The sequence below is a fragment of the Corticium candelabrum genome, chromosome 11, assembly GCF_963422355.1.
Source record: "Corticium candelabrum chromosome 11, ooCorCand1.1, whole genome shotgun sequence".
Lineage (NCBI taxonomy): Eukaryota > Metazoa > Porifera > Homoscleromorpha > Homosclerophorida > Plakinidae > Corticium > Corticium candelabrum.
This window is the reverse complement of record NC_085095.1, coordinates 5,761,765-5,789,526: the sequence shown is the minus strand read 5'-3', so window position 1 is coordinate 5,789,526 and position 27,762 is coordinate 5,761,765. Positions and strand designations below refer to the sequence as shown.

The 27,762-nt window shown below is 40.1% G+C and overlaps 2 protein-coding genes across 6 annotated transcripts; both read right to left on the bottom strand.

The window, feature by feature from the left end:
* Positions 1-299: 299 nt before the first annotated feature.
* On the bottom strand, positions 300-6,600 carry LOC134186759 (uncharacterized). The gene is made up of 21 exons (XM_062654812.1): positions 6,469-6,600; positions 5,024-5,397; positions 4,848-4,951; positions 4,238-4,479; positions 4,051-4,165; positions 3,891-3,997; positions 3,730-3,825; positions 2,988-3,111; positions 2,770-2,832; positions 2,605-2,712; positions 2,431-2,547; positions 2,062-2,108; positions 1,954-2,002; positions 1,847-1,888; positions 1,638-1,721; positions 1,545-1,576; positions 1,407-1,479; positions 1,250-1,342; positions 1,130-1,192; positions 932-1,066; positions 300-751 (listed from the first exon to the last, which is right to left on the bottom strand). The coding sequence occupies exons 1-21, from the start codon at positions 6,591-6,593 to the stop codon at positions 563-565; spliced, it is 2,382 nt and encodes a 793-aa protein (XP_062510796.1). The 5' UTR covers positions 6,594-6,600; the 3' UTR covers positions 300-562.
* A 4,840-nt stretch (positions 6,601-11,440) lies between these two features.
* LOC134186313 (uncharacterized) lies at positions 11,441-19,555 on the bottom strand. 5 transcript variants are annotated; one of them, XM_062654240.1, is made up of 12 exons: positions 18,064-18,365; positions 17,897-17,993; positions 17,083-17,791; positions 14,149-17,014; positions 13,853-14,090; positions 13,681-13,793; positions 13,339-13,604; positions 12,984-13,251; positions 12,724-12,921; positions 12,250-12,407; positions 12,096-12,196; positions 11,441-12,029 (listed from the first exon to the last, which is right to left on the bottom strand). In XM_062654240.1, exons 4-12 carry the CDS (start codon positions 15,017-15,019, stop codon positions 11,525-11,527), a joined length of 2,718 nt encoding a protein of 905 aa, XP_062510224.1. In that variant the 5' UTR covers positions 15,020-17,014; positions 17,083-17,791; positions 17,897-17,993; positions 18,064-18,365; the 3' UTR covers positions 11,441-11,524. The 5 variants fall into 5 exon arrangements, with proteins under 5 accessions (XP_062510224.1, XP_062510225.1, XP_062510228.1 ...); XM_062654241.1 differs by lacking the exon at positions 18,064-18,365 and having other exon boundaries at positions 17,083-17,587; positions 17,640-17,791; positions 17,897-17,915; XM_062654244.1 differs by lacking the exons at positions 14,149-17,014; positions 17,083-17,791 and adding an exon at positions 19,429-19,555 and having other exon boundaries at positions 17,897-17,948; positions 18,094-18,207.
* Positions 19,556-27,762: the final 8,207 nt, after the last annotated feature.

Here is a 27,762-nt window from a genome sequence, read left to right as displayed (position 1 = left end):
AGGATATTCAGTGTATTATACAGTTATTTATTGAAAGCTGAAAATGGTTTTCTACTGCAGGAATACAGGAGGGTTTTAATTGACATTTGATTGTTGCTAGTCAAACTGATTGCAAAAGGGTACAGCAGACTGACCAATGTTAAGTGTGTGTGTGTGTGTGTGTGTGTGTGTGTGTGTGTGTGTGCGCGCGCGCGCCTGTGTGAGAAAAAGCGCATGTGTATGTGTGACTAATTGTAAAGTAGTAGCCTCACACAGTGTCTCATCTACAAACAGTAGTTCTTTTTGCACTAACTGCCAGTTCTTTGTGCACTAACTGCATGCTGTACAACTAATTCCAAAGGAGGAAACAGTTTCAGACACATTGTGGCATAATACACAGTGGTAGCAAAAATTTCATATCAAAATATTTGTTTCATATTTCAAGTTCAAACTTGAAATGTCTACAAAGCTTTGTGTAAAAGTGAATTCCATCATGAAACAAGAATAGTGAGAATCAAAAAGCATTTCCAGATCTCTGCAGGTGATGAAAATATATGTATAGCCAAACTTATATTTACAAAAATCAGTTGTCCACAATGCACAGTGCAAGATTCACCAAGTTCCTCATGCCTTGGTAAATTTCAGGAGGAGGCATTAACACATCATCTTTAAGTTTATAATAGGCTGACCTGTAACCAGACAGCATTGTGTCTCTGACAGCCCAACGGAGAGCATCGTGTGGTGGGTCCAATGCAGCAGCAATTTTTGAAATCTAACAGGTGAGATGAAAAAATCCGTGACGTATCAACAGCATGACCAAACTATATATTTGTGTCGGCAGCCATTGTGTGTGTGTGTGTGTGTGTGTGTGTGTGTGTGTGTGTGTGTGTGTGTGTTTGTGTTAATTAAATGTGTAAGATTCTGAATACGACACAACACACTGATTTCCTACCATTCCTGATGTCAAAATGACTCCAGTATTACTTTGCTCTCCTGCTAATGCACGTTCCATCTCCTGGTGTTCGCTCAACGTCCAAGAAGCAAACAAATCATCGTCAGCATTGCCTTTATACGGTGAGCAAAACGACTAACACACAACGAATACATAAATCAACTGTTGGTTTAATGTGAGATCTGAACATTAGCATGCCTGCTTGGTAAATGCCAGATCAAAGTCAACAGCTGCCAAGAATTGATTATTCTTGCTATACACCTGACGAAAACCAAAATTTAAAATTTGATAATTATTGACTAACAATATTATCCATACCTCAGGAATTACTACAAAGTTGTTTGGATGACTGTTACAATGTGGCTCAAATGGATTGTGATCAATGAAGTATCCCCAGTTGATATTGTTGTCCTGCAGTGTGACACATTAATTCATTACATCATAATGCCTCCATTATGTGTACCAATGGTCTGACCTCCAGCAGCCGTTTGAAGAATCCAACTTCATGGCCGAGTTTCCAGTAAAGAGCAGCAAACAGACAGCCAAACCTGAATCAACCAGTAAGAGTGACAATCAGATGTGGTGACTGCCGAACAACTGGGAAAACAATTACTCTGCAGCATGACACTCGGTCAAAGGCAAAATCTGTATTAATTAAAATATTAGCAATAGGAGGTAAAATGATTGGTTAGAAAGCAAAACGTACTGTATGTAGCTGTTTGCAGTTGGTCTGCCATACAGTCTTCCATCTGTCCGACACAGGAAGCATTGAATCAGCAGTGGGTACAACCTAGACTCGGAAGACACCATTCAGTCAGTATACATACCACACAAAAACATGTGCAAGCACATGTGCGCGTGCACACACACACACACAGAGTTACGACATGCAGTTATGATGCAATGACATATCACCTCTGGTAAAGCATGTTTTCGTAGGTCCAATGGGTTTTTTGGCTAATGCAGATAATACAAGCTTATTGGAATTCGTTATAACGATTGTTACATTGAAGTACACTGACACGGCTGGATGTACAACAAGCCTTCCATGTTGGCAGAAGTTCCATAACACTGAATAACAGGAATCATTATATTGTGTAGCTTACTACCACGAAGAAGTGAGTGAGTACCTTGAGTTGGATAATTGGAAACGATCATGAGCATAAAGACCAAATATCTAATAAATATAAACATCAATTAGACTGCACACATACTAAATTTTAGGACAGCACATCTACTTATTGTGCTATGGATCCAAGTGTGCCATGTGCACGAACACACACACACACACACACACACACACACACACACACACACACACACACACACACACACACAAACACACACACACACACACACGCACGCACGCGAGTGCGCACACACACACTGACACATATACATTCAAGCTCTGACTGGACTGAAGGCCAGTCATTTAAAGATACAGTACCACTGTGCTATACGACATAGTAAATGTACCATATAGTTATCATATGACAAACCTCCTCCGACATTAGATGAGGGAAGAAATGAAGCAACAATAGTTCTAGCCCCGTGAGCAAGTCTGATGCTAGTCTCTTCTCACCAATAGTCCGAAACACACCACAAAACTTGGGCACCTACTCAGACATCAAACATGTGCTATAAGAAGGGGACACAACATACTTACTTCTTACTTTCGGAAATGGCTCTTGATCAATGTTATATTGATACATTCCAACCGGTATATTCCCCACTTGCAAGCTGTGATCCGCAAGCAGCTGACAAACTTTGTCAGTCATGAACTATCGATTACAACATTCATTCTGACTATTAGTAGCAGTAGAACAGTAGCGACATACCAACTCTCTCACTGCAGTATGCCTAAATGCACATCCACGGATTTCCTGACCACCTTCTACACCCTGGAATGCAACACATGATGCAATACATCAACCTCGATAGAACAACTATAAAGTCCCATCACACCTTATTAATTAATTAAACATTAGTTTTATCTAAACATTATCAGCATCTACAGTCTGTAGTTAGGAATTTCCAAGTTGTGGTATAATCTTACTTCAACTGCTTGAACTGGAAATCCGGGAAAGTCATAGCGAAATCCCTCCTGATTGACAAAATTTCCACAGCCCTTCAATCTGTACACACAGTGCTCACTGGGAACCACAGCAGAACGACCTCCACTAGAAAAATGAGTCATACTTTAACTGTCAGTCACTATATACGAAACACACCGTATTACCCCGCTTAGAAGGGCATAGGTAAGGTTGAGCAGAAGTTGTGTTTAAGGTACACTGTAACTGTAAGGGCATGCCCTTATAAGCAAGGTAGCTTCGAACACCCAGACTGCAAAATGTTAGCGCGTGCGCAGTTCAGTGTCGGAGGAGTTTGTGGAGGAGTCTGAGGTTGCTGAAACTGAATCTGGTACTACGATTGGAAAGGCTAGAATTTCTTATACAGTGAAGAGGAAGATTGCTGCGATACAAAAATATGACGAATACAGAGGAAACATATGATAAAAATCATAATGAAGATGCTTTGTAATATGAAAAGAGTGATTAGATGATAGATGTGTAGAACTGCTGCATGCTTGCTTAGCTGTTTTTAATTAGTAGATGTGCATCAGTATTTGCTTTGTGTTTGTATGCATGCATGCTTGTTACCAGGATACCACAACAGCTTCTTCCCTCACCTAACAGGTCATGCCCTTAGACCTTGGGGTATAAGGGCAGTCTGCTAAATGTCACGCTATAAGGACATGCCCTTCTACACCGAGTAATACTGTAATCACGTAGTCTCACCTTTGAATTGCATTCACAGTTTCCTCAGCTGTCTTCACCATTGGCTGCCTCACAATTTCATCAAGCACAGATGCGTCGGTTGCCTCATTTAATCTCCTACTCATGGTGCATAAGCAATATATAATAGTTTGTAGCAAAATTATGTCAATGGTTTGACTAGCCTGCTGTCTAGGTCAGCTGAAGGAACACATGGCAGATAGAGGTGACTGTAGTCGTCACCAAGATCAGAAAGAGGCTGCAAATGAGACAGTGCAACAGCTTTTGCAGCCTAAATAAACAAAATTAAATGACAACAACAGCTGAGTACACAGCAACATCAACCTCGTTTCCAACTTCTTTGATGCATCCGTTTGTATACACGTGTGTAGTGCCACCGACGACAGACAAGTTAACAGATGCCTTTCCAAAGTACAATTCCAGCACGTCTCGATCACAACTGTTACAAACCCACAACACGTCTATCAGTTGAAAGGTTTGAGTATATATTTTCATGCGGCGATTATTCTACCCATTTGGGCAAATCAAAGATTTGCAGTTGCCTCGAGTTGACTTCCATTTACATAGCAAGCATTGCTCACTTCGTTCCACTGGGAAAGCAAAGTGTTCAAATGATCGCAAATTGAATGTTGACCAGTTGGGAATGCTAAACCCAAATAGGCTGTTGACCCACGCAGACACCGCTTGATGAGCGGCCAGTGATGCTGGCAATACAGACGATCCAACAGATTGATTGCTGGGCATAGCGCTGTCCTATGAGGCAACAGTCAGAGGCTAACTAACCTATTTGTAGATGTCTGACTGTCGATATATATCTTTTTGTTTGTCAGGCTGTTGGTGCATCTATCCGCCTGTCGTGCCATCTGTCTGTCCATGTATTCGTTTGTCTACCTGTTTTGTAGATTGTACGATTTACACATCCAGCAAATACCATTTGTACTACTTGAAATTGATAGCAAACCAGTTAAGTATATGTACAGTGAGCAATCACTTCACTTTGTGTTCAGAGTGTCTATGTGCCTAAGTCATCTGTTTCTATCTTTCTGTTTGTCCATTCAACGGCTACATGTCTCGTGTTATCAGCCACGTGACACATTAAATTAATTATTATACATTCTTACCTTTGGAATAAAATCAATGCAAGAATATTGTTGAATCTTTTCAGGCATCAGTCTGACCAAAATTGACTTATCGGCTGGTTCATTATTACACGCCCAACATGCTTCTACACAACAGATAGATAATTGAAACTCCACTTTAATCACAATCTACCATTAAATTACATCACGTTTCATACTTTTATTGTCATCTCTAACAGCTGGGTAGTTTTCGCTGATGACTGTGTGACCATATGAGCTTCCAGACACGTAGTCACACTCAAGAGACACGCTCAACGAAGTAACAGCATAATCAAAATACTCTCCGTAATCAATAGCATTGACGATCACTGATGACTTCTTTGCCATCTCAACAACCTTTCCCCATTCAAGAACAGCATCAAGATGTACTGGCACCAGCTCAGTTTGGATGTTGTGTCTGGCTAGACCATCCATCGCTGCATCGACTTTTCGTCGATCGATATCTTGAGTGGCAAATAAAACTTGGCGATTTAGATTGCTGACGTCAACAACGTCATAGTCGACTAAGTAGAGACGTTTGATTCCCAGCCGGCTGGAACACGACAGTAAAGACTTAGGCAGCAGTAGGTATACTTCAAGCAAGACATATACATGTACAAGCAACAGTTTTACAAAATTACTTAAATGCAGGTAGACACAGTCAACAGTTGAGATGTCAAAATTTAGTATTGCAAACAGTCCGTCTACCATAAGACCAGGTAAACTTGATTCACAGTTTCGTCCAGCCTTTTTTACCAAAACATGCAGTCAGTCGATCATTATTTCTCATTCATAATGATTCCTAGTTACTGTAAGCAAGTTAGTATTACCACTGATCTGCACTAAGTACTTGAAATGGTCCGCTATCAAGGTTGGTGCATACTTAGTATTAATAAAATTTGTTTTATTGTAATCTTTCATGTTCGACTGGCACTTGTTGATTCTGTCGAAAGAAGTACAATCACGACAATAACAATTAAATAGTTCAGTGCTTTTGGGCAGCATTAGTTCAGCTGAACTTCCCTGGACAGTGTAATAGAGATTTTCAATGAGGTCCCTGCAGTTGTGTATTTGCTATTCCAACACTGAATAGAACAACATTCAGGCAACATTATAAGCTGTCTATAGAGCACCACAAGGGTAAGATCCTTCTTGAAGAATGTATTGCAGTTGCTCTCAGGCATGTGCTCTCATCATATTTATTAATTAAATCACGTGCATAATGAACAAAATTTATTTCGTTTTCCCAGAATTTGAGGTGGACGGTGATGATAAACTGTGAATTAAGATTGCCTGGCCTAAAATTTCTGATTATATTCAAATTTCAAGTTCCAGACTAATAATATATCTCCTCTACATACAAAAATGGACTAGATAAACAAATAAAAATAAAAATAAAAACAGAAATTAAAAACAGTAAAAAAATTGGCTAGGTAGCTGTTGTAGCAAACAACTGAAATTACCAAACGTCTTAATTAATTAAATAACATTAATTAATTTAAACAAACTAATTAACAAACAAGCATTTACAGACAAATGCATAATATAGATACTTAGACGCAAGCAAGCAAAAGAAGACGCCATAAAGGTGAAAAGCAGCGAAAACGAGTTGATTGGCACTGACCATAAAGCTAATGCTACAGTACAGCCAATACCACCGACACCGAGAAGTAAGGCAGTCTGATTGTGTATTACGTGCACATTCCATCCAGGAACACTCCTCTGTCTGACAAAAGGATCTGACGCCATCTTAATGCACGAGTGCACACCAGAAATTATATACACTGTACACGTGAAATATATCGAGCATGCGCACACCGTACTTTAGAGCTGCCACTTTAGATTTGCCACTTCACATTATTTATGTATCTCATGATGATCATGTAGGTATTCACTCCTCTTTCAACCAACCCGTGAAGGAGTACATGATTTGCTATATGCGATAGCATCTACATCAGTTTATAATTAGGTGACATCAACTTCTCTGCAGGGTCTGATAACCAGTCACAATGCCATGGCATGGTACAGTGTTGTCGAACACATCAGGCAGGCACTTGTGAACACGTCTGAATCACACTGGTACGTACGAACTGTACGCTGAATACATAAATTAAAAAACGAAGGTTGTTGTTAGGTCATCAATTTTTTAACTAAATTTATGTCCCGTATCAGCTAATGCCTCTGGGCAGCACGGAAGTCAAACAAACATGCATCACCTATTACAATAATATTGGATGATTCACTGGCCATAACATTGGCACTCTAGCTAATAGTGCGTTCACGCACTAGAGAGACTGGTGGAATGTAGAGTACACACTAAGGCGTGGCGTAGTGCTCGTGTAAACGGATGTTATGTTGTCACAGGAGGCAATCAACATCTATGTTTCAGAGCGTATGGTGTCAATGACTCTAGATATGATGCCATGATATACTAATTATAAAAATTGTACTTTTGCTATAACCCATGACAACAGACCTGGACGTTTCTATGCGCTCACTGGTTGTATCCCTAAAGAAAATCTTCATGCGACCGCATGAGATTCGCATGCGAGTCTCTTGCGAATGTCGTTTACGCATGCGAATTGGCCGATTTCGCATGCGGAGACTAGCTCGCAGTGCGTAACGCACGAGTTCCGCATGCGAAGGTGACACGCTCGCACAAATTCCGCAACACTCAAGAAGGTCTCGCATGCGAATGTACCTATCGCATGCGGAGATGCGTGACGCACGACTTCCGCATGCGAAGGTGATACGCTCGCACGAATTCCGCAACACTCTAGACGCGGTCTTGCGCATGCGAATGCATGTCCCTAGAGCGCATGCATATGTGGACCTTCGCACGCGGAAGTCGTGCGTCACGCAAGCTAGAGATCTCGATGAGCGATCGATGAGACGTGTACGGTTTCGCAAGAACGTCTGGTCCTACAGTTACCGCATGCGAATTGGGTAATTTCGCATACTATAACATGTTGATTTAGGCAACGGTAGCAAGGAAAGTCCATTCACTTACCGTAGGAAGGAATACACGAGGAAAGCGTCGTCTGCAGCCGGCTTATATAAACAGCCACGCCTACCAAGAACACTGCTATATATGCACAAGGACGGTAGAGATGGTCGCCTTATTTTGAATTGCTTTGCTAACATTTTCTATTTTGATCTAGATTTCTTGGGGCTGTATCAAATGCTAGATTTTGTGATTTAATTTCTTGCGGCAGAAAAGAACCTGGCCATACACATGCAAGATCTTGGAACACAACCCAATATTCAGCTGGAGTGCGTTGGACTGATCATATATAGTATTGAAGTATTTTATAGTATTGAAGTATAGTATTGAAAACTTTATAGTTTGTACAAGTTTTTTCCACTCAAAGTGGTAATTAAACACTATGTAAGTTGGTATATAGATTTCAAATTATGTATATAGTATTAATTAGAATAGATATTATGTCTATCCAACTTCAACTGTACACATGCAGCACATAACGCACTAGCTTATACAATTTACTGCTAGTTCACTGCCAAAGTTGAGTACAAATAATTGCATTATAATAAAATATTAATATCAGCATATTCGAGGGAGTAGTGAGCAGATATGTCAATACAAACTAACAGATTTCAAATAATTGGAGCTCTTGTATTACAAGAAGATAACATCTAATTGTTGTCAAACTTAATATTTGTTTTAAACATCTCATATCATCAACAGAAATATAATTAGAATAGATTATATGTCTATCAAACTTCAACTGTACACACAGCACATGACGACCATACAATTAATTTACTACTGGTTCACTGCCAAAGTCGAGTACAAATAACTGTGTTATAATAAAATATTAATATCAATCTTTCAAATTTTATCCAAACATTGACATGGACAGTACAAGTTCACTTGTGTAGTTTTAATTGTTAAACGCCATATTTGAGGGAGTAGCGAGCAGATATGTCAATACTGACTAACAGATTTCAAATAATCGGAGCTCTTGTATTACAAGAAGATAACATCTAATTGTTGTCAAACTTAATATTTGTATTAAACGTCTCATATCATCGACAGAAATATAATTAGAATAGATTATATGTCTATCAAACTTCAACTGTACACACAGCACATGATGACCTTACAATTTACTGCTAGTTCACTGCCAAAGTCGAGTACAAATAACTGTGTTATAATAAAATATTAATATCAATCTTTCAAATTTTATCCAAACATTGACATGGACAGTACAAGTTCACTTGTGTAGTTTTAATTGTTAAACGCCATATTTGAGGGAGTAGTGAGCAGATATGTCAATACCGACTAACAGATTTCAAATAATCGGAGCTCTTGTATTACAAGAAGATAACATCTAATTGTTGTCAAACTTAATATTTGTATTAAACGTCTCATATCATCGACAGAAATATAATTAGAATAGATTATATGTCTATCAAACTTCAACTGTACACACAGCACATGATGACCTTACAATTTACTGCTAGTTCACTGCCAAAGTCGAGTACAAATAACTGTGTTATAATAAAATATTAATATCAATCTTTCAAATTTTATCCAAACATTGACATGGACAGTACAAGTTCACTTGTGTAGTTTTAATTGTTAAACGCCATATTTGAGGGAGTAGTGAGCAGATATGTCAATACCGACTAACAGATTTCAAATAATCGGAGCTCTTGTATTACAAGAAGATAACATCTAATTGTTGTCAAACTTAATATTTGTATTAAACGTCTCATATCATCGACAGAAATATAATTAGAATAGATTATATGTCTATCAAACTTCAACTGTACACACAGCACATGATGACCTTACAATTTACTGCTAGTTCACTGCCAAAGTCGAGTACAAATAACTGTGTTATAATAAAATATTAATATCAATCTTTCAAATTTTATCCAAACATTGACATGGACAGTACAAGTTCACTTGTGTAGTTTTAATTGTTAAACGCCATATTTGAGGGAGTAGTGAGCAGATATGTCAATACCGACTAACAGATTTCAAATAATCGGAGCTCTTGTATTACAAGAAGATAACATCTAATTGTTGTCAAACTTAATATTTGTATTAAACGTCTCATATCATCGACAGAAATATAATTAGAATAGATTATATGTCTATCAAACTTCAACTGTACACACAGCACATGATGACCTTACAATTTACTGCTAGTTCACTGCCAAAGTCGAGTACAAATAACTGTGTTATAATAAAATATTAATATCAATCTTTCAAATTTTATCCAAACATTGACATGGACAGTACAAGTTCACTTGTGTAGTTTTAATTGTTAAACGCCATATTTGAGGGAGTAGTGAGCAGATATGTCAATACTGACTAACAGATTTCAAATAATCGGAGCTCTTGTATTACAAGAAGATAACATCTAATTGTTGTCAAACTTAATATTTGTATTAAACGTCTCATATCATCGACAGAAATATAATTAGAATAGATTATATGTCTATCAAACTTCAACTGTACACACAGCACATGATGACCTTACAATTTACTGCTAGTTCACTGCCAAAGTCGAGTACAAATAACTGTGTTATAATAAAATATTAATATCAATCTTTCAAATTTTATCCAAACATTGACATGGACAGTACAAGTTCACTTGTGTAGTTTTAATTGTTAAACGCCATATTTGAGGGAGTAGTGAGCAGATATGTCAATACCGACTAACAGATTTCAAATAATCGGAGCTCTTGTATTACAAGAAGATAACATCTAATTGTTGTCAAACTTAATATTTGTATTAAACGTCTCATATCATCGACAGAAATATAATTAGAATAGATTATATGTCTATCAAACTTCAACTGTACACACAGCACATGATGACCTTACAATTTACTGCTAGTTCACTGCCAAAGTCGAGTACAAATAACTGTGTTATAATAAAATATTAATATCAATCTTTCAAATTTTATCCAAACATTGACATGGACAGTACAAGTTCACTTGTGTAGTTTTAATTGTTAAACGCCATATTTGAGGGAGTAGTGAGCAGATATGTCAATACCGACTAACAGATTTCAAATAATCGGAGCTCTTGTATTACAAGAAGATAACATCTAATTGTTGTCAAACTTAATATTTGTATTAAACGTCTCATATCATCGACAGAAATATAATTAGAATAGATTATATGTCTATCAAACTTCAACTGTACACACAGCACATGATGACCATACAATTTACTGCTAGTTCACTGCCAAAGTCGAGTACAAATAACTGTGTTATAATAAAATATTAATATCAATCTTTCAAATTTTATCCAAACATTGACATGGACAGTACAAGTTCACTTGTGCAGTTTTAATTTTTAAACAGCATATTTGAGGGAGTAGTTATCAGATATGTCAATACCGACTAACAGATTTCAAACAATCGAAGCTTTAGTGTGACAAGAAGACAATTTAACTTTTAATTACTGTCAAATATGATTCAACTTTCTATATGCTATGCTGGTGCAATCAAATTAACATTACATAGACAGGTCTAGAATGCTAGTGTTGTACATATACATGTCAATCATGCAGCACTTACAACTGTGAACAAGTCGCTTGGATACTCATAAAGCTCTATTGTGTATCCACTTTATAATTATAATACATGATATAATGCAACCAGCTACAACTTAAAAATAGTAATGTTGTAAAACTTATCAATCTACTTCTATTTCATTAGGGATGAGAGATAGATAGGACTGAGCATTTCTGAATCTGGTGCTGGATATCTGGACATAGACACACTTCCGGACAATGTTCCTTATAGGAATAGCCAGCAAGTCACTTCTTGGTCTCAAAGATACTGCCAGCCATTTTTGTTGAATTAATGGTACACCTGTCGGAGCCAAAGGTCTAGCATCAAAAGGCAGCACTAGTGCAGCAGCAAAGTCTGCCATGGATGGAATTGGGCTCACAAAACAATCTATGAGCCCAAACTGAGTGGTTCCCACAGACTTCTGAAACTGGACCACACTGTTCATCCTCTTTGATTTCAAGTAGCCTGAACTGCAAAAGGTCTTCCCACTCCAACTTGCTCTCGTGTACAGTTCACAAGCTTCAGGTGCCTGCCCAAGTACCATCATCAAAGCAGAGACCTGATCTGCATCCAAACATTGTTTTCTTTTACACTTCAATGCCACCTCATTGCAGTTATTCTCGGATCTGCATCATACATACACCGCTGTCTTTCAAACTCACAGTTAATTATCTCCCTGTCATTAGCTATACCTCACACTTGAATGGGACAGTGATTCGTGCAGTGCTTGAACTTCCTTGCTCTCTTGACTTATGTTAAAGGCACAATGCTCACGGTGCCATCCATTAACAATCTGCAAAAACAAATGCAATCCAGAAACTCAAAATCATGAAAGATAGACTGTACCTGTTGGTCAGGATAACGCTTCCCATGTACCAAATTCCTGAGTCTCAAGTTGGCTGATTCAAATTCAAAGCATGAATGAGTCCATAAAGGCCCAAATAATTTGACATGATCGACCAGATGTGTGAGTAAATGAACGTTCATAGAGCAGTATTCCAGACCTGCAAAAAAGTACTAATGCTCGTATAATTACAGCAAAGTGCTGATTTACCGGTAAACCATACATAAATGCTGACACACACACACACACACACACACACACACACACACACACACACACACACACACACACACACACACACACACACACACCTGTCAAATATGCAGAAGTTATTGCATGAGAACAGTCCTGAGTGCCTTGTGTGTGTGTGTGTGTGTGTGTGTGTGTGTGTGTGTGTGTGTGTGTGTGTGTGTGAGTGTGTGTGTGTGTGTGTGTGTGTGTGTGTGTGTGTGTGTGCGCGCACGCGCGTGTAATACCATAATGTAGTTTCATATCAGTCACAAACTGATTCAATGACTGGTCGATGGCTAGTAGGTCATCTGCAGTTATTGACGAGGACAGAAGAGAATGAAGTGCAGAAGCCAAGCAAAACGCATGAATCCAATACTGCTGATCAAGAACATCTGCTAATACAGGGACCATGTAATACAACAAAAATGCCCGGTACTGAGATGCTGAATATAACAGTAACAATCATATGTCAAAAGAGTGAAACTACAACACAAACTACATTTACCCTTCCAATCACTCATCTTAGATATTAACCCTGGCTTTCGTGATATCTCTGTAGGAGGAAAGATACTTGACAATCTCTCGTCAATCAGGCCAGTGTGATGCCCAATGTAGTACGGATTAGTCTTGTTGCGACTGTTAAACCATAGATTGAGTAACATCTTAGTGACTCCTAAGAGAACACAATGCATGTAGTCTATAGGTGTCTGTTTGACTACGTCAAATTCATCAAGCCAGCTAAGTGGTGAGTAACCCTTTACTCCCACAACTACCTGCAAGAATCAAGAAGGCAAACTGATAAGAAAGATGAAAGGGTCACCTACAGTATATAGCTAGCACTCACTACATGCAATGCCTACCTTATTTGTTTGGAGAGCTACTTGAGCTTGATGACATACAGACTTGTGCGTTCGCTTAATGGCAAGAGACTGTTGCCAGAAAGATGTAGTGTGGCCTCTAAGCCTTGGTACCACTTGCCCTTTTATTTCACACTCTGAGCATCCAAAGCAACCGTTGTACTGTTGGCAGTGGAGAAGCAGAGCCTTAGCTGGTAAATCTGCCACACAGAACAGTACTTTCAGACGGCATCTTTCAGGTTGGCATTGTGGGCGACAAATTTCAAAACCTGCATTAATAAATTCTTCTTGGTACAGCAGTATCAGATGTAACAGACAACACATGCATTATCATTGCACTGGTACCTTCAGTATATAGTCGATTAAGTCGATCAATGACAGGCCTGAGAAACCAGTGCATCGGTGGTTTTTCTTGTCTACACCAAACTGCAGCAAGAAGAAGATATTTCTTTGATGACCTAATTTCAATATTTCTGTTATATTATATTCACACATGTTACTATAATTGCAGGCATACCTTAGAGTAGGTGGTAACTCATTAATTCTGAAATACACTGGCCACATGCTTGTTTGTGGTGATTTAAACAACTGAACTCCATCGGTATTCATTCCCAGTGTAAGGTGGAAGATATTCTGCGAGTATCCAGACTCTACCAATGATTGATAAACTTGTCCATCATAAACGTCGCTCAAGGTTACACAGCCATGCCGTCTGCCAAAGTTGATTTCAAGTGACTTATAAAATTCAGGATGATCTATAAAGATTATAAGTTCTTAGATCAATTTTAGAAAAGAAACAATGCTGCAAGCAACCTGCAAAAAGAGCCTGTATCTGGTTTTCAATCGGGAGTTCAAAAAAATACAGGGGCTCTTCAACACCACTGTAGAGGCAACCCGCTGTCAAGCACGTTGACTTCTCTTTCATCAGACTCTTGCAGCAAGGACAAAGATAGTGAACAATTGGCTTGGCTAACTGTGTTGTTAAATTTATGACAGCCTTATTGAAATGAAATCCAGACTTGAGTACATCTGGCTGTTGTGGCAAAAGTACTGAAATAACTTTCATAAAATCACACAAAGCGCTTTTTGAAAGCCTATGACGTTGTGCTAACTGTGTGAGCAATGCCAAAGTCGCTTTGGTAGAGATTAGAGACCCTTCATACAGTCCATGTGTTGTGGAGATATCACAAGCCGCTTCAGCCTCGAGATCATGCACATCTCGTGTTTCAATGCCCTCCTCAACATTGTCAGCTTCAGAGTCTGCTGAGTCTATAGCTGCTTCAGAGTCTGCTGAGTCTATAGCCGCTTCAGAGTCTGCTGAGTCTATAGCTGCTTCAGAGTCTGCTGAGTCTGCTCCATAGTTTGCCATGTCTGCTTCACTGCTCCATCCACCATCATCACATTCTAGATTGCTGTCATCATGATCAGACATTTCCTTCCTAGATGAAGGAAATGTCTGATCATGATGAGAGCAATCTAGAATGTGATGACGTTGGATGGAGCAGTGAAGCAGATGTGGCAAACTCTGAAGCAGACTACTTGATTCAGCAGGGTCATCAGTACTGTCCACCTCATCAGAGACATGTCCAATTGCAAACGGCCCAGGGATCATCTCCTCTTGGCTGTGATACTCAACTACCTGCGCATCAACATCAGCTTCTAGAACAGACTGATGAGTCCACATGTGGTTGGCATCTGACAAATTGAGAAAATGAGAACAGGAAGTTTCTCTGGGAAGCTGTAAAACGTGCTGGACATCGACTTCAGCATCCTGCAGGTATGGAAGAAATATCTAAAGCAATTGAATGAAGAAGAGAATATCAAGTTTCTAATTGGCGAGGGAAGCGAGCTTCTCTCTTTTCATGGCAATTGAGGTCGAGATATATATTTACATATTTATATATCTATATGCGTACCTCAGCACTTGTCATATATGGATTTATGGCAAAACGGAAAGATGGATGAAAAAACCAGGATGCCAGATGAATGCAATATTGACTCCGTAACATATGCGCAAAAATTGAATCAAGGGTCCCCTTTCAAGGGGTCGACTCAATTATAATTTCTTGGCGAGAAGAGTGAAATGACTCTCAATTTGCTCCCTTAGCTAAGTGACTAATAAGAAAATATACAAAAGGAATTGAAAGAAAAAGCTAGAAGAGAAAAGTCTGTTTTCTGATTTTCTGCGCGTTAGTTTGACAGAAATTATTGCTACGCAACCATTGCTAGGCGCTACCGACCATTGCTACGCGACTAGCTAAGTAAACGCGTGAACGAGCAACTGAAAAACTGTTTTCTGAGTTCCCGCGTAGAAGAAGAGAAAAATCTGTTTTCTGAGCTTCCGCGTGCCAGTTTGACAGAAATTATTGGTAGACAACCATTGTCACGTGACTACGCGACCAGCTACCTAAACGAGTTAGACGATTGAAATGTGAACGAAGAAGTGAAAACTAGAAAGCTAGAAGATCTATAGCAACTATAAGTCTGTTTCCGAGTTCCCGCGTTTGTTTGTGACGCAACAATTGTTATGCGGCTACCGCGTAAGTAAACTACGACTTGCAGAACATGCACCTTCGTTCGCCTGACACAATGCTAACGAGCACTTTACTAGTAAGACCTCTACTATAAGATGAAGCACGTATACGAGCTATCTAGACCCTAGGCTGCTATCTAGTTGTTTCTTGCTCACTAGTTCTACACTACGACTGCAATATGACTGTAACTGTTTCATCACTAACCGCATTTACTCATAGTGCTACCACGCGCAGCTGTGTTGTGATGCACAATCTAGCGATACTAATTATCCGTGCGTCGTTGCAACATTTAGCTAAAACAACGTCCTGTTTGACCTCAACAACGAGACAACCAGCGATATGATCACATCACACCACCTCACATTGCAGCCTTTCTCATGACAATTTAGCACAAACCATCCGCTAGTTACAAACAAGAATGGCTGCATGTGCTATTGGGAAAATACGAAAGTTATGCGACTAGCGTAAGTCTAAAGTGAGAGGCGGACAGAGTAGATTGACAGGTGCAGGGTGTATATAGTACTAGGCCAAACATAGTAAAACTAACACTAGCGATAACAATAAGCGCATGCGCAATTGGCAGAAGTTTATCGTTCAGTCGTTGGTCTAGAGAGCGGTATTACTATAACCCCAGTGTATGCGCGCCTCAGCTAAGTAAATGAAGAAGCACCAGAGTGCTAAAGCCTCGACTGTTAGCTCATAGGTTACAATCTAGCTATGTCAAATATTACTAGGTGATGACAATCAAGCCGGTTACGAACATTCATGATCTTGCCTAAGTAGTTATGATACCACAATCTTGTCGTGTACGATTACACTGTGAGTCAATTTTACCTCTACTAAACAGAGCGTCTTGCACATGCACACAAAGGTACAGATAGTAGCTACATGCACAGTACGTACGTACACCTTTAATTGCATGCCCACAACTGCTAGACAACTGTGCCTACATGCAAGCCGACCATCAGACTTCATACAATGTTGATCAAATCACCAGGCCGGGCTAAATCGTACCTATACGTACCGCACCGGTTTTTTCCAGTTGTTGCGAGTTTGCTTGGGAACGCTTTCTGAGCAGTCGGTTTCCCAAGATTTGTAGGGACCTCGACGTCTGCGTCTACCACTATCCATCAGTTTACGTCACACTAGGAAAAGGTAACACTCTTCAGAGCAGGCACTGATATATAGCACCGCCAAGATACGAGTTTCATACCTTACTCAAGCGCCCATCGCTGATCACCCTCATGTGGCCGGAAACGGTGACAATACTAAGCGCATGCGTTGCGAAAGCCCGCCAATTTCGGAGTAACTGCAAGACGAGAGTAACGTGGCAATGTCGAGTCGCCGTGAACGTTTTGGCACACGTCTAGACGTCAGCGCTCTGCTCCTTCCGACTACTACCAAAGAATGGAGGAAACTCTACAAGAACTGTATGTGTTTAAAGATACCGCGCAGCTGCTACTAGATACACTTGACTGAGCGTGCTCCAGCACCTCTCGAGAGTGTGAGCTCGCTGCCAATCTAACTTACACCTCTTCTAGATGTCTTTGATATTCTCTGGGAAGACGGTATCACCGCGCAGGTAACATCTTCCAAGTTGACCCCCGTGGATGATGATTACGCGGTCAAACTACAACCAGGCAGCATAGTCACTGCAATCCACAGCGGGAGTAGATACAGAGCGGTCATCCAAAATATGACAGAGACATGTCCAGATACTTCAAAAGAGGTAGATGTCAAAATCCCGCCAATTCCTATAGTGCTAATTACCTGCCATTGTGTTCCTGCAATTAGCAAAGTTCAGACTTGGTCAAAGCGTCCACACCAGCAGCTTCAAGCAAACGTGTACCAAAAAAGTGCAAGAGAGCCTTGGCCAAGACATTGGATTTCTTATCCGTGAAATCAAAGGAGGTATATATATACTGCACACAACCCATTCAGTTTTTGCATACACACACACACGCGCACACACACACACACACACACACACACACACACACACACACACACACACAAAACCAATGCACCTTCAATCTGAGCAAGCAACCAGACGTTCTGTCTCCACTTCAGATTCAAAGTCTACACAAACAAAACAGTTTGGTAGCCACTGAAGCTCTCATTTCTCTGCAAAACCAAAGTCAGTCATATCAATCATTTTCTGAAAATCAAGTACCTGAGAATCAAGTACAATTACATTTCATTTTGCCAATGTATTGATACGTACCAGCAGTATTGACATGTGTAGATTATGCAGCTTGGATCACCCAGCCCAGACTCAATACACCAGGTCAGGCAATTCCACCATATTTGCAAGCATAATATGTAACACAATATTTGCCTGTAGACAATAAATACACAACAGAATTCGATACATCCTGAAGATGCCCCAACTACCTATCACTCTGCACAGGACAGTCAAGCTGGTCAGGCTACAAACCATTTATGTAGTACATCGCTCCCACTGGCCGTTGCACCCATGGATATAGCCTCTAGAACCAGTAGCAAAGATGCTGAGGTAACTAAAAGCTGCCATCAGCTTATTCAAGCATGCTACCACTCTAATCGATATTCTTGCACAGGTAACTATCATAGAACATGATTCTATAACATACCCAGAACATATAACATACCCAGACTCAGACAAAGACATTGAAGTTCTTCTCAATCAAACACCAGTAAGTCACAACTTAGCCATATGTACATAGTTATTACAAGTACTGTACTCGTGTATCATACAGATTGATGACAAGGAAATACTGCCTCAACAAAGTCTCGAAACACTTTTCCAGCAAAATGAGGAAATCCTCAGGAGATTGTCAATGATAGAAAACAAACTGGTAAGACAAATGAGAACCTTTTACACGAATAGTATCTTACACTGAAGAACCGAGTGGCTTTCTATAGGATGATGTACTAAAGACAAAAAAGAGGCCTCGACCTGATCACATCCTCACACCTATACACCAAACTGCACCCAAGAAGATTACAATAGAAACGCCAGAACACACCCCACAACAAAGCCATCAAAAGAACCAAAACATTACAACACAAAGCAGCCACGATCACAATCCGAACACAGCCAGTGTAAGAGTATACACTTTCAGTGATATTCATGCAGCACTGTGACATAGTCCCATTCGTCTTATAGGAATTTATTGATTTCAAGGGACAAAAACTCAACTCTAAGAAAGTAGCCGAAGCAAAACTAAAAAAGGGGCCATGTCAAATGGCCAAATCCCTTATACGGTGTTTCTTCACCCACGAGGAACTTATGACCTGTGGAGTGGGAAGAGCGAAAAGTGGAGTATTAGGAGAAAGTAGACCACAGCCTGATCAACATCAGCTTCATCTCCTCATTGGTATCCATGCACAAGCTCTGTCATTCCTCACAGATAGACTTATGCACATGCATTTGCATTTTCTGTTTCAGACTTTGTAACAGAGACGTACAAGTCCAAACCATGGTCGCACTCGGAGATAATGACAGCAATCAATAAAGGCTTCTGCGACTACAGGTCGCATCCCCCAAAGGGAGTCTCGGCCAAAAAGTAGAACTCACTAGATGCAAAAGTAGAACTCATCACGTAGAAATAGAAATGTTATGCTGTTCTAGTAGAAACACGCCAGAAGAGGTCGAAATCTAGCAGATCGAGTCCAACAGATCTGTCAGTCTACGCGCATGCTCGCAACCGAACAGCGTGCATGCGATTCTCGATCGTGCGTTCCGCATGCGAATATCCAAATGTTCCGCATGCGAATATCCAAACGTTCCGCATGCGAAGTGCGTACCGCATGCGATCTCCATGTTTACGTTTCGCATGCGAATGATAACTTTCCGCATGCGATAATTGTCACGTGGTACCAATTATGTAAATGAACTACGCATTTGCGAGTCGACCCTCATCGCATACGAAACGTATGCGAGTCGCATGCGAGTCGCACAAAAATTTTCTATAGGGATGTGTCAGTTGCCTCTTTTAGGAACAGCTATATGTACCAGATACATACACTCATTCACTTCTGGCTCAGAGAAGCATCTGTAAACCACGAGAACTTGACTAATTTGACCATATCAGAACCAAACTGATTACTCTCTCTTCGCGTTCACTTCGAATCTGGAACTATGTAATGAAGCACCTGTGTTGGTTTAGAAACACTTAACTAAATGCCTGTGACCTACTAAGTGATCATGACATTAATAACTTGTTTACTGTGACACGGGATTTACTGTTACTAACACAGACGTGTTTTACTGTGACTTACCATACCTGCAAAACACGTAGAAAAAGAAGAAGAAAATTTCTAGGAAAAAAGACGGGATGCAGGAAAGACATCATGAAGATAGCTTTATCATCACAAATGAAATAGATGACGCGACTACGAAGTGATGGAAGTTGATAGTGATGTTACATTGACCAGCCAAGCCTAGCTAGACGAATACGACCAAGCGTGAAAAGTAAAACATGTAGTAACAATACGGAAAATGCTCAGGAATGGAGATATAGTAGAGCGACCAAGAAACACTAAAGCTGTAGTGGGTTCCAACAAGGAGGTGTCATCTCTGGCAGGTGTGGAAAGAAGGAGGCGGGACACATGAGACAACTATGTTGAAAATTTGGAGGAAGATGTTACTGAATTACGAATTAGTAGAATACCTGAAAAATTATAAGGGTGAGGAAGGGAAATGTGTTTTTGTTACCATCAAGAATACGAGGTACAAGGAGTGCAAGAGTGAGAGTCCCATTGGAGTTCAAGAGTAGAGTATTGGATTCTAGTTTCTGGCCAGAGCACGTCAGAGTCAGATCATGAGTATTTCGGCCAAAATGTCTGTTCCTGAAAATAAAAACAATCAATATGAAGATGTCAACTAAACTAAAGGTAGCCAGTTTCAACTTTAGAGGGTTCAAGTCGGCAGCTGACAGTATTTCAAAATTGTTCAAAGAAGTGGATATACTTGCTGTGCAAGAACATTGGCTTCTACCTACAGAGCTGGGTAATTTAGCTTCTATTAATGAAGAGGCTCTTTATTCTGCTGTGTTTCCTATGGAGATGGATAAAATTGTAGTGGGAAGGCCATTTGGTGGGGTTGCAATATTGTGGCATAAACGTTTTTATCAGTCTGTTTCTACTATTCAAACTGCTTCGGACAGAATGTCTGCAATCTGGATTACTACAGATCTAGGAACTATACTTATTATTTCTGTGTACATGCCAGTTGACTATGGTAACGAGCAATCAGTAGAGGATTACATCACTGAAATTGGTCTTTTGGGAGGTCTTTTAGAGTCAAACGAGTATGATAGTGTTACGATATTGGGAGACTTGAATACTGATCTTCGCAAAGGCACAAGTCATTTTCAAGACGACTGGCTACATTTATGTCGGAGTGCAACATGACAGCTATTGGCATGGATGATATTGAAGCGAATACTAAGAATGCATGGCATAGTTCAGATTTCCAGACTCAATTATGGATTGACTACATTGTAGTCTCTAAACGTTTGACAAAAATGATTACAGATTTTGAGATAAGGGAGGACGGTGGTTATTTATCTGATCATCGGCCTATAAATAGTATTGTCATGTCAACGAGTGTGGAAGTAGATGGTAAAATTTCAATACCAAAGAACAAGTCTGTTGGTAAAAATTGTTGTGGAAACAAACCGCAATGGAAAGTTTGGAGAGGTATAAATACTGTGGAACTGGAACTAAGTAAAATATCTATGCCAGTAGAAGCTGCTGTGTGCAATGAGCCTGAGTCTTGTGGTTATCATCATGATATTCAAGAATATCTTGATGCCATATGTGGAGCTTTGCTGAGATCTGGTAAATTATGTTTACGGAAAGGCTCAGGTAGAGGAACGAGTAAATTGGGTTGGAATGACGATCTCAAGAATTCAAATTAAGCCACAGGCTAGAAATGACTTTTCTAAATGGAAATGTGCTGGTAAGCCTAGAGATTGCGAATTATACAAAGCAATGCAGAATTCTAGAAAGATCTTTAAAGGTCATTTAAAAAATAGAAAACGAAATGAACAAGAATGTTGATGGGAAAGTTTGGCCACAGCCTTAGATAGTGAGACATACAAAATGGTATGTCTGACAGTGAAATGATGGAGTGCTTGAAGACGCAATTTAGCCAAATTATCAACAGTCAATCACATGATTCTATAGATAGAGAGCGTCAAATATTTGAGACAAATCTGAAACATGGAATACAAACATCAAAACTACCATGGCGGTGTGTTGAGATACATCCCAAAGAAGTCGAAAAAAGCATTTCATCAACTGAAAGTAAGAAAATCTGCTGGACCTGATGAAGTAGAATCCGAACACCTTAGGTATGGTGGCTTTGAATTAGCTATCCACATGAGTGCAGCCTTTACTGCTTGCTTAATTAAGACATTCTGTAGTCCCATTGCAACTCAATTTTTGGAGTCTTATGTTGTTCCAGTCATTAAAGATAAACATGGTGATGCCAGTGATCCAGACAATTACAGAAAAATAGCTGTTTCGTCAACAATATCAAAAGCACTGGAACTATAATGCGTGACAAGTTGTATGGTATGCTGATGGCTAGTCAACAACAATTTGGTTTCAAAAAGGGTCATGGATGTTCAGATTGTTCCTTTGTTTTGAAGGAGACTGTCGACTACTACCTATCAAATGGTAACAAAAAGTATATGTGTGTGCTCTTGATTTATCAAAAGCATATGATAAAGTTTCCTTTTATTGTCTGTTTAACAAGTTACTAGATACAGGTGCTCCTGTACGTATATTTGGTTAAATTCTTGCCTAGTGGTATTCATGTCAAAAATGAAAGTTAAGTGGAACAACCACTGTTCTTCACATTTTGGCGTTGGAAATGGAGTACGACAAGGGAGCATTTTGTCTCATGCGTTTGTCACCAACTCTAAGTCCTCCTGCTTGAAGATACCGGCCCTTCATCATCTTTCTTCCGTACGCTGGACCAACCTACGTAGATACGTGTAATAACGGCAAAAGTCTCCATCTGTTTATATGGGTTTAGTAAAAAGAGAACATATTACTTCTCTAGCAGCTGCCTGGACTACCATCCTCATGTCAAAGTCAGATAATGCAGAACGATAATGAATGTTTTGCTCATGACAAAATCGTCTAGCGGATCGTTCCGAAAAACCGTTGACTCCAGGATGTCTTCTTCAAAGTATCTAGCTTATGTTTGAGTACGATAGCCCAGCCTTCACCATTTCTTGAATTTCTCTCTCGTCCATCCGTGACTCAGTTTGATACGATGTTCTTATACTGCACGTGCTGCTAATTAGTTGGGGAATCCCCAAGTTTGTCGCGTCTGCATGGCTGTCCGGAAACTCGCGTATCTGCCTACGTAGCTACTAAAATTTAGTTAGTCGGCGCTGTCAGCTCTCACGATCCAGGAGAATTTCCAAAGCACCATCGACCACCAACATGATTGTGCCCTCGACAACCTCGTGATGCTAGCGATCTTGCCGAACATGTGACAGCATTCTTTCAATGCACGCGACAAACTTGGGGATTCCCCAACTAATTAGCAGCACGTACAGTATAGGCACATCGTATCAAATTGAGTCACAAATGGACGAGAGAGAAATTCAAGAAATGGTGAAGGCTTGGCTATCGCACTCAAACATAAGTTAGATACTTCGAAGAAGACATCCTGGAGTCAACGGTTTTTCGGAACGATCCGCTAGACGATTTTGTCATGAGCAAAACATTCATTATCGTTCTGCATTATCTGACTTTGACATGAGGATGGTAGTCCAGGCAGCTGCTAGAGAAGTAATATGTTCTCTCTTTTTACTAAACCCGTATAAGCAGATGGAAACTTTTGTCGTTGTTACACGTATCTACGTAGGTTGGTCCAGCGTACGGAAGAAAGATGATGAAAGGGTATCCTCAAGCAGGAGGACTTAGAGTTGGTGACAAACGCATTGGACGCATTCTAAGTCAAGTTGCTCCTGGATAACATGGAAGGAGGCAGCAACTAGCTCATCGGCAAATAAATCTTGTGTCTTACTACGCTCACTATCCTGGACACAAAACTCGGTTTATTGTGTGTGCGTGTGTACGTGTGCTCTATGTGTACGTGTGCTCTATGTGTAGTGTCGGGGCGTCCTTCAACGATACAGGAGGAAACTCCTAATTGATGTTGATACTGATACTAGAGGATCTCTAGTTGCGTGTTGTTGCATTCTTAGCTAGGTAGAGACTTTGTAGAAAGGTTACAAACGTAATTCACGCGATCATGCAGTACGTTGCTTGTGTAAAGTTAGTTGGTATTGAATTGGCGACTAGTCTGCCGGTACAGTACGACATACGTAAATGTAGTAGTTGGACGCGGTACACCGTCGAGGGGAGGGGCGTGTCAGCAGGACGGGTACACGTCCGTTCCCTAGGCCCTCCTGCCATGATCACTGTGCGTGTCCACCTTGACTATTTGGTCTCGTAATTCACTTGTAGTCAGTGTGGGTTCTGTTCTCACGGCACGGGAGAGACACAGCATGAGGTTGTAGAGGTTCTATCTGCGCTATCGGGTAGTGTTCTATGTGATGTACAAAATCTAGACATGAAGTGCAACTTGCAGTTGGGCCAGTCGTACTCCTACATCTACAGTAATGACGCGACCATGCACTTCGAGTTACTAAAATTAGTAACTGTCTGAAGCAGCGTACGTACAGGTGCAGAAACACGGTGCAGGAAACGTGCTGATGTGATTAGCAGAAACCGCGCCTAGTTCAATTGAATCAACGTATCAGCACGCGTTGGAATGCACCCCTACGCCGTCCAATGGACTCCCTACCGCGTACACTGCAACTCGTTCTTTCATTTTTCTGATGTACTCAAATTATTTGAGAGAACGGATGAGCGTTCAATTTCTGTTAGTTCGAATCCGGCCATCGGTTCATATATACAACTACGTCCGCTTTCTCGTCGGCAAAGCAATTTCTAATATACTGCACCTAAAAATTTACAAATTTGAAATAATAAAATTTTAAATTTTAATTTTTCAAAAATTAAAATTTAAAATCTAAATACAAAAGAATTGAGAAATTGAATTTCAAAAATTTAAAAATTAAAAATTTAAAATTTGAAATTTGAAATGGCCGAAAGACTCACTGACCGTCACGCACCAAAAAACCTACCCTACGTACGTACGTACTGTACGCTGAATACATAAATTAAAAAATGAACATTGTTGCTAGGTCAATCAATTTTTAAATTAATTTTATGTACCGTATCAGTGCCTCTGGGCAGCATGGAAGTCAAACAGACATGCATCACCTATTACAGTAATTGGATGATTTATTGACCATATTGAAGGACTACTCTCACACTAAACATCTCAAATACAGCCGGGTTCATGCAATTATCCTATAAAATGACTTCGCTTATACGTCCCTAGCTACTGCTTTTGTTGTCGTTATTGGGTGAAGTCTTGGTGCGATGCTCTCGTTTTCACTCGGTCTCTTTACTTTACTTCTTTATTTCATGAAAACGAAGTCAGGTACAGATCTAATATTATGTCTCTATGCAAGGTGTGATGGCCCTGTTGTTGCAAGTGGTTGGGTTTGGCGCGCACGTACAGTAGCTCGACCATGGCGATGCCCTTTCCATCTGCAGGTACTAGCTATAGCGTAAAAACTCAGTTTTGTATCCTTGAGCGGTATACCGGTATTCGGACACAAGTTCAGGTGTTCGGCCTACTGCGACCCCATGCAACGCCATCACAAGCAGTGCATGCCTAGCTACGCCATCTGCACCAGCATGCGACACCAACAACTGCAAGCTTTTGGCGTCAATCAGGGTTCGAAAAATCCTGTCGCCGAGTCGCCATATGGCGACCACTTCTCGATGGCTGGCGACTAGACGAACAGTGTGGTCGCCAGTTTGACGACTAGAAATAATTGTAGTTTCTAGTCTTTCGTGGCAGCGGCTCTTGGATGCGAACCACGTTCTCAGATGTTTTGTGTTACATGTCGCCTCTTTCTACGTTTACCATTTAGTGTCACCCTGCGACGTTGCCGCCCACGTAGCACCTTTGTATATATATATATATATATATATATATCGTTTAGCAACGTATCACCTCGCAATCTATTGCGAGTCATTGCCATTCTCATCATTTTTACGTACTGATTGGTCTCTGCTATCAGCTCCAGACAAACCCAACTAAAGACCTGCAGTCGCGTATAATTTTTCAAACGATTGTGGTCACTCCTAGCCTTCATATGCTACACCAAAAAATCCAAGTCAACAGCATCGATGAGACGCCATTGCGCGGCAGCTTCTCCCGAATGAAACAAGAAATTCGCAGCCAATCCTAGTTGAAGGTGACGGCAACTGCCTATTTAGATCCTTTTCTATGCTGTTCAAAGGAAACGAAGAATCTGACCATCTTGAATTGAGACAAATAAAAACTACTAGCCAGATCTTGCAAACGGTGGGCGTAGGAAGGGGCAAAACAAACAGCTTTTTCCCAGTAAGCTGCCTGCGAGTTTTCTATCAAAAGAACTAGACCATGTACGTCCAGAAGCTCGTGCGTCTCCTAGTGCTACTAAGAAAGTTTGTTCAGACCAAAAATTTCTGCATGTCCAGCTGAAATCTAGTGGAATGATACCACGCGCTACAATAACAAAGTTTACCAGGTGCGTTCCAGAGACTAACACAGCTAGCCATAGGAAACCACGTGGGGTGTGGGGTTTTCCCTTGAGAGTTACTGGATGTACTGTTCTCAGTAAATCAGTAGTGGCACTGAGTCATATAGAGAATTTTAATTGTTAAAAGGAAATATAAGCTCTTCGATATGGCTTCGACTTGTAGTGGTGAGAATCAAGAACAAGACAGCAAAACAACATTTCTGGCTAGACTAAAATAAACAACTGCAGAACACGGAATCGGTCTACCCGCACTACTGTTTTTGCTTTCCGAAGATGCAGGTACGAGAGCTTGCAGAAGTCGTCGAATTTGTCTATGCTACTGAAACGCTCGTACACTAGGGGTAACATGTCAAGCAGACAATGTCATGACGTCACATTGATCGCGCGCGTATCTGGCCATTCGCGCATGCTTCTGTAAACTTTGAACGTGGGTATCAGAATGGTTCTGGAACTAAGGTAGAATGATGCATTTTGCTGGTATCGAGGTTTAGAAAATACTACAATCTTGTGCAACGTATACGTAATTGCTAGACTTATATTCCATGTGGGAGTAATGCAGTGAGCTAGGAAAAGTATTGGGTGTCCATAGCCGTTTGGCCCCACCATTAAATTCCTATGCTTAAAAATACAGTTCGGCTACTTCATAAACAAACTTTGTGTCCTGAAATTTGTTTATGTACTCTTGTGTGGTTTGTGTTCAGAGTATACAATCGTACAAGCAGTGCATGTAATGGTACAGCTATATATACTGTTAATTAATTTGGTAAAATGCTGTGTACTCTTTATTCTTTTAGCTGGGGCTGGGTGTCCAAGCTTCCCTGTCTATATCTTTGCATGTTTCAGGTTTTGTTTTTAAAGTTAATTTCTTCTGTTTTTTTAGGTTTTATTTTATGATCATGGCCTTTACTTTTGACTCATTTGTTATGCAACAATAATTATTACTGTTAATTTCACTTAATAATGAAGTTATAATGTCATTACATAACCTTTGATAGACATTGGAAATGGTGTTCACTGTTGTGCTTTCTTTAATTAGAGGAGGGACATTCATTTTGCAGTTTCCTGGACTGTTAACAGATGATAGTTTAATTGTGATGTATTGTGTAGAAATTTCAACGTCTTCAGCAACAGCAGTTCCAACACAGACAGTATATCTTTAACACACACACACACACACACACACACACACACACACACACACACACACACACACACAC